At 30.4% G+C, this 8,443-nt stretch overlaps 1 protein-coding gene across 1 annotated transcript; it reads left to right on the top strand.

The window, feature by feature from the left end:
* The first annotated feature begins 1,282 nt into the window (after positions 1-1,282).
* Positions 1,283-8,067, top strand: LOC126879929 (uncharacterized). The gene is made up of 7 exons (XM_050643279.1): positions 1,283-2,404; positions 4,288-4,359; positions 4,418-4,486; positions 4,636-4,737; positions 4,796-5,128; positions 5,179-5,843; positions 6,995-8,067. The coding sequence occupies exons 1-7, from the start codon at positions 2,326-2,328 to the stop codon at positions 8,021-8,023; spliced, it is 2,349 nt and encodes a 782-aa protein (XP_050499236.1). The 5' UTR covers positions 1,283-2,325; the 3' UTR covers positions 8,024-8,067.
* The last annotated feature ends 376 nt before the right edge of the window (positions 8,068-8,443 follow it).

Raw genomic sequence — 8,443 nt, 5'->3', positions numbered from 1 at the left:
ACTTCCACAAAATTTATTTAGTAATTGTCACTACAGCTGTTTCGGCAACTTGCCTTTCTTAAGTGATGGTTAACCTAGTGTGCGTTCAGGTTATATAGTTTCACTGAACAGGTTGAGGAGGGGGGGAGTTGTTAGTCTCAAGTTCGTCATTCAGAATTGGTGTCTTTTAATTTTCATAGATTCTAATAAAGATAGCTTAAGGCTTTTATTTTGGACGTGAAGAATTTGAAATTGGTCGTTAAAAGAATGATTATGATCTAGAAGGTGAAGTGCATATGTGGATTCTGTTTTCCTATTATTGAAAGCCCTTTTATGTTCTGTTATACGTTTGTTGAAGGCTCTACCGGTTTGACCGATGTAAGCTTTTGGACAGTCTCCACAGGTGAGTTTATAAACCCCAGTGTGTAAGTGCATGTTTTTCGTTTGGCTCTTGTTGTTCTTAATATATTTAAATGCTGGTGTTATTCTTTTCTTTTGATCTGTCTGGCTATTTTAGTTAATATATTACCTGTATATGACGTGATCGAGCAATATATTGTATTGGGCTTTTTCTCTTGTGGTGGGAAGATTGATTTAAGGGCTTTCTTGAGTAGTTTTTGCTGTAACATTTTGTTTATTATGTGTTTGTTGTATCCAATATTTATTGCTATAAGTTTAATGATATTCAATTCTACTTCGAAGTTATTATTTGACATTGGGATTTCTGTCAATCTGTGGAACATACTATAGTAGGCTGCTAATTTATGTTGTGCAGGATGGGATGAAGTACTGTGTATGGTTGTGTCAGTATGTATAGGTTTATGAAATACAGAGAACTCGTGTTTGTTTTCAATTCTTATAATTTTTAAGTCTAGAAAATTTATTGACTGGTTTTGTTTTATTTCTTTTGTAAATTTAATATTACTATGGATTGAATTAACGTATGATAAGATTTGGCCAAATTCATGAAACATAAAATAATGCAATGTCAAAACCTGTAGCATGTTATTAATTATTCATACTTTATAGTACATTCTTAACTTTTGTTAAAGGTATTTCATACCGAAATTAAGAAGTATTCATGGTTTAGCCTATTTCTCCTTCGTGGCTATGAGTAATTGCATTAAATCAGAGTTGTGCAGCTGATTTGTAAAATGGGATTATTTCGTAAACTGTTAAGTTTTGAAGTTATTAACAATTATACCTTTTTTTGTTAAAATCATGTAACTCTAATATTTTTTTACCCAAATAGTGCTAACTTAAAGAGCAAAAAAGTTAAACGCAAATATATGCCGCCTATGTGGCGTATGTGGCGTCCTCAATCAGCTACATCAGTCATCAAAGTATGCATCAAATTATAATTCCTCGTACTCAAAAGCCCTCAGTCATAAATTTTAATTCGTAAAAATGTCTACAAACATGAAAGTTGTAGCGAAAAATAAAATTTTAAATTTCAACTTTAACACCCTGTATCTTTCTTAATACATATTTACATTTTAAGCAAACTGGCTTAAATGGGAATATTTTGAAGTTTAGAGTCTACTGTTTCTTTTTGTACAATTACTTACGGATCACCCTGTATAAAAATATGAACAAAAATGGAGCAAAAATGATATTTATTTAATACTTAGGTATAATTTATTTCATGAGAAGATAAAAATCGTGATCACCAATTTCGACATGATGTTTTTTAGTTAATAAAAATAGAATTGGATGCAGATTAAGGATTTATTAGATTCTGTAATGAAATATATTTAAAACAGTAAATATTCCAGATGAAAAATAAAGTGATAACGACAGCTTACAAGGTACCTACCTGTAAAAATATAATCCCTTTCTGAATAACATAATACGTCATTTTATAAAAAGGTAACTATGGATATTGTGATTTGTCACGTTTATTTCTTTTGAAAATACACAACAATATTACTGTTTAATCTCCTTGTCTCCCAATAATTTACCCATTTCATTGTTAAGTTATATTATCTTCCTAATTCATTGTTTAGTTTTCGGAAAATATGTAAATGTGCAGAACAGCCAACTCTTTATCTCACTTTTCTTAACATTGCTTTTAGGAAAGATTATTTAAATAAGATTTCAAAAGGTTTTACGACATGAACGTGTATTATTATATTATATTGTATTTTGGTAATCCTAAGATAGGCCCTTAATTTTTGTAAAATCGTAAATCCTCTTTTAGTGGATTTTTCATAACATCATGAAACATCTTTGTCCGATAATTTAGTATAAATACGGTAACTTACTCTTAAAATTTTAAATCAGTTTTAAGTGTAGTACTGAAATATTTCGAGGCCTGTTAATATTTGTGGAAGTGATCTACGTACGATGAATATGAACAAAATTAAACATAAATATAAGTTTCGTTCACGTACAGTGAAATTAGTGAATGAAGCCTTAAGTACAGGTAAGTTACATGTTAGTTATAATAGATCTTAGTCCATATCTTATTGCAAAGCTATCTATTTGGGTATTTTCCATTTTTACTTTTTACTGTGTACCTTTTACTGTCATCCTTATTAACATTACAAATTTCCAATTCATAAAAAATGTGGTCAATGTCTTACACATTTATTCATCTCCTCTTATCATATTTATGTTCTCCTAAATTAAATAAAAATTACAAAAAGTTGTTTGCTTGCTTCTGGAACGTCTGTCATTATTATGTATTACATCTATCACTAATCTTTCTCTTATAAAACCCGTTTGGTAATCCCCTAAAAAATTCTCGGTGTAGTGCCATAGTAATTATTACATTTCGTGCTATATTCTTTTTATAGTATAGGATAAATCACTGACTCTTATAACGGTAAATAAATATTCTTTAAAATTTCACTAAAGTTACTTAATAGAAGTTAAAAACTTAAAAGAAGTTAAAAAAACTATTAAACGGTTTCTACGGGTTTTAATGCTACTGCATCAATTTCAAGGAATAAATCACAAAACAACTTAATTCCAAGGAAACTATTTAAAATTAAGTTAATAGGTTGGTTAAAAAGGTAGTGTATTTAAAAAATCTTAAAAGGAATAACTAAAACGAAAAATACCGTAGTAACTAAACAGACATTTTGATAAAATAACTCCAATAAATTAAACAAAACTCTCAATAAATTTTCTAGATCTAAAACTTACTCGTGAAAATAATGCACTGCTGGTCAAAAAAATCCGGACACCTGAAAAAATGTGGTTTTATTCCCAAAAAACATTATCTAATTGTTACATCAATCTTTGGAAGATTAACAATTAATGTTTTCCAGCTTTGAATACTATTCATCCTTTTCTTCCCCTTGTTTTATTTTCTATTTCTAGGGTTGCTAAAATATTGTAGCTGTAAATTAAATATAAAAACTTGACTGTTCCTTAATTATCGTCGCATTCCAATTCCTAATCTTTTAATATGGCATTTCTTGTTTTTTGTTTGCATCTATCCTAATTAACTTACACAAATTATCGCGTGTTTTCTATTCGACTGTTCTTTCACCATTATTCTCCGTTTTTTTTGTATTTCAGTCCTTGTAAATGTTCCTTTCTTTTCCAATTCCCATTCTTCCAAATCCACTGTACACTGTTTACAATTTATTTTATATTTTTACATGAATTCCTAACATTATTTATGTATAATATCTTTCCTCAGTTGTCTGTTTTTCTCATTAATTTTTTTACTTTTTTTACAAGTTAAAGCCAGACTTTTTAACGCATAATTTTGTTTCCTTTTCTATGTTTACCACCTCGTTTATATGTATAATGTTATAAAATTGTTCTCTCTTCTTTAATTTTTCACTACTCATTCGTATCAATGTTTGATATTCCAATCAGTATCAATCAGTCCACATATTTAAAGTTTTGTTTGGTTTTTTAAAATTTGTTTTCATCGGCAAATTTGGTTTTTATAGCTTTTTAATTTCTTCTCTATATTCTCTATTTTTGTTTTATTATTTCTCTTAGTTGTTTAGATACCGATTTTCTTAATAATATCTCACTGGAGAACTTGTTGATTTTTGCTATTCTTAAAAACTTGAGTTACTATTTTTGTTTTTTAATAGTCACTTATTTTTGTCACTATGTGCAACCATCTTAAACTGGTTTCAGAATAAACCCTTATTAGCCGTCGTTTTCGATATATCTTTCACACAATTTTATTTGCAGCGTTGATTATAATTTTATTTTATACTTAATTTTGCGTTATATTATTATGATTAGGCCATCTGCGTAAGCTATACAATGGCAATATACTTTGAACCTTGTCAGTTTTATTTCGATTTTTCTATACCTACTAATGTTCTCTTTTAGAGTGCCATTCTAAGCCTCTCGATCAATCAAGATCATCAAACGGTAGCGAATATACTCCTACCTGTTTCAGTGGTAATACATATTTATTTTTGATTTCAAACACTTTAACTATAACTGTAATATATTTTAGATGATTTGGATGACTCATATGAAATGCACTCTATTTCTATTGAAACAACAGATGACAGTGTGGCAAATAGTAAGTTTCTTTGAATACAAATTTTGGTCAAATTAATAAGCATATTACGTACTCAAGCTTGACAAAAAATAGTTATCTTATCTCCATCTTCCTTATTTTACATGTGTCTATGAACTAATCGGTGGCTTAATTTTTAATAATTATTTTAGAACAACAAACAGATTGTGACTTGATGTATGAAAATGATGCTATTTTAGATGACTCTACCCCTAATCCAATATATCAAGAACTTATAGCATCATCTTCTCTCGGTAATTGAAAAGACCAGCTTTCAGTATTTTATAATAATACTTATTATTATCATTACAGATAATATAGAAAAATCAGCGGATGAAACTACTTCCTCACTTGTATGTTTGAAGAAAAGAAGGATACGAAGAAAACACAATTGTATTTACTGCGACATCCCTGTTTTAAATTTTGCTAGACACCTTGAAAGAATTCATAGTGATGAACTTGAGGTTCAAAAATACTTATCTCTTGACAAAAAGGATCCGAAACGAAAATATTTCATTGATAAAATACGAAAGGAGGGAGACTTCTGCATTGGCAAATCCGTACCTGTGTTTCGTAGAAATGTTTTAAGTAATAGTGATGAATCTTCGACTAATTCAAACATGCTTCCATGTATACACTGTAAAGGTATTTGTCAAATTTTTAGATAAATTGTTATTTGAAATGTTTATTTTTAGGATATTATGCCAAAAAATCGCTTCGGCGCCACATTAGACGGTGCTATTTTAATGAAAAAAAGGCAACAGGAAAAGTACGACATCAGTCCGAAGCCCAAAACCTAATGGCTACTAATTTTGGATCAACCGATCCACTAAGGACTTCGGGTGTTTTAAATTCACTAGCTGCGGATGACATCTCTTTAGTAGCAAAGAAAGACAAACTTATATGCGATGTAGGAAGGAAATATGTAAAAAGTCATAAAGACAGACATCTGATTCAAGTAGCCAAACGACAAATGCGGCGTTTAGCACGTCTTCTAATACAATCCAGGAAAATTGAAAACAATAGCAATTTAACGTTATTTTTCCTCCTACATCCCTCAAAGTTTAAAACAATTGTGTCCGCAACTCGGTCAATTGCGAATTATAATACCGAGAGCAAATGTTTCCAGTCACCATCACTTGCTCTTCAGATGGGTACATTAATTAAAAAAGCTATCAGTTCTGCTTATTCTATGGAGGTTCAAAGGGATGTCGATTCTGCTAATATTAAGAGCTTAGACGTCATGAAAAAACTTATCGATGATCAATGGGCGTTAGAAATATCGACTGAAGCTGGACAGAATATTCAAATCAATCGATTTAATAAACCGACCCTGATTCCCATGGCTGAGGATATTGCTGTAAGTAGACTGTATAACAACTGTCATTCTTTCAAAGCCTACCTGTTGTTTTGCTATATCATTATGAATGTTTTACTGAAAAATTCTTTGGTCAGAATACTGTCATTAGCACATTAATTTAAAAATTGATAAATTCATTGTATATTCAAATTATGAATCGGTTGCACTTGTGAGTCCATTTCAAAAGGTACGTAAAATGAAAGAAATGTTTAGACTTACTCACAATCGTTTATTTAACTATGGACGACCGGTTTCGACCAATACACTTTACTGGTCATCATCAGGTCTCCGGTACAGTTAATTAAAATGCTAAAAAATCAACAACAAATCAGGACAACAAAAGCTTTATGAGGTCTAATAAGTAAGATGCCAATCTAACCTAAATATGGTTTGAGGGTTATCTAATATACTTATATGCCGGTACAAGCTATGGAAACTATCGTGTAGTAAAAATTTCATTTGTGTTACTTGGTTCAAACTATTGGGTGATAACTGTATTATAGAACGATCAACTTTAGGGTAAGATCTCGAGGAGTAGATATTTGGGATAGTACATTTCCCAAATATCTACTCCTCATGATCCTACCCTTAAGTTGATCGTTCTATAATACAGTTATATACTCTCCAATATCGGAGACCTGATGATGACCAGTAAATTTTAGTGGTCGAAACCGGTCGTCCATAGTTAAATAAACGATTGTGAGTATGTCTAAATATTTCTTTCGTTTTACATATCTTTTTTTAGTGTATTTGTGACATTTTAGTTCATAGAGATTTCGAAATTAAAATGGTCATAACTCGTTAAATGCTCTGTATAGTAATATAGAACCCTATATTTGAAGAACAGGGATTATAAGAGAAATGTACATATGAGAATATATACAGGGTATCCCATTTAAAAAAATGTATTTTTGCTTTACCACGCAGTTATGAACCACCCTGTAGAATTGGGCATATTTTCAAAGCAAGGAGCATATCATTGCCTACAATTTTTCTTAAAAACTTTTTTTGGATATCTTGTACTCTAACGGAGTTATCGACCAATCTCACACTAAAAACTCACCCTGTAGATAATGCACCTAGAATACTAATAACAGTTTATGTACGAATATAAATTACTAATACTAATATCCATTTCATATTTTTTTCAGAAAATGAAGACTTATCTGGATGAGCTTATAACATCTTCAATAACTCACCTGGATGAAAATGTGAATAACACACAAGCGTACAAATGTCTGCTCGAAGGTACATATTGCAGCTTACTACTTTTTAATAAGAGACGAGTAGGGGAGCTGCAGAGATTACCTTTAGATATTTATTTAAAACATCATGATTCTCAATCTTCTAAAGAGTTTGAGAAAGTCCTAACAGAAACCGAGAAAATTTTAGTTCACTCTTTAAAACGCATAGTAATAAGAGGTAAGAGAGGTAGAGGCGTACCTGTTCTGTTTGACAAATTGACCAAAAGTGGAGTTGACACTTTAATTAAATATAGGAATAATTTTTTTACCTCTTACAACGAATACCTATTTGGCATACCGAATACTATTAACTGCATCAGTGGATATCATGTTCTCAGAAAGCATGCTTCTAAGGTGTTGAATGATGCAAACAAAATCACTACCCTCACGTCAACTCGCCTCAGAAAACACTTAGCAACAATAATACAAATTTTAAAAATGGAAAAGGGTGAACTAGAACAACTAGCAAAATTTATGGGGCATACCTCAAAAACTCATGATGAGTGGTATCGTCTCCCGTCAGACATTTACCAAACCGCAAAAGTTTCCAAAATATTATTGCTCGCTCAAAACACTAATATTGACCAATATAAAAATCGAAATTTAAATGAGATTGAAGTCGATAACGAGATATTGGAAGACGCAGAAGAAGCTGATAGTGACGAAGAAAATACTAATCAACCTATTCTTCAACAAAATGAAGTAAACATCCCGTCACAAAATAGAATAAAGGAGAAAGGTAAACGTATTTTAGTTCCATGGACAAAAGAGGAAAAAGAACTTACGCAAAAATTCTTTGCACGTCATATTAAGAAGAAAATTCCGCCAAAAAAAATGGAAGTTTTAAATTTGGTAGAAAAGTATCCAAATGTTTTTAAAAACAGGAAATGGGACACAATAAAAGTATTTGTACAAAATAAATATAAATCACAATAATTCATTCAAGTGATTACGATTTTCAATAAAATATTCTATTACAATCCTATAGTTTTAATGTATCCTTCATTACTTTCTTATTGAATTAAACCTAATTTTATTAACGTTTTAAAACGTCGTCATATTAATATTTTCTCTTGGATTTTGTAAATCCAATGAAATGTTGTAGATAGAATTTGAGGTTGGACAAACATTCATTTTTTCTTAGCTGTTCTAGTTTTAAAATAAAGTTTCTAACTAGTCTATGTTTCTAATGGTAATAGTGGGTTTTGTACAATTGCTAACGTATAGACTTTACCTATTTTACGTTTTTATCGAGTCTATTTTTTTTTTTAAATAAACCCGGTGTGGTCAATGTTGATTATTTCCATACGACATGTGAGTCCTAAAGTAACGGATAAATTCAATATTTTTGTAACT

This window comes from Diabrotica virgifera, chromosome 2 (assembly GCF_917563875.1).
Source record: "Diabrotica virgifera virgifera chromosome 2, PGI_DIABVI_V3a".
Lineage (NCBI taxonomy): Eukaryota > Metazoa > Arthropoda > Insecta > Coleoptera > Chrysomelidae > Diabrotica > Diabrotica virgifera.
Note: the sequence above shows the minus strand (reverse complement) of the source record. Positions and strands in the feature narration are given on the sequence as shown.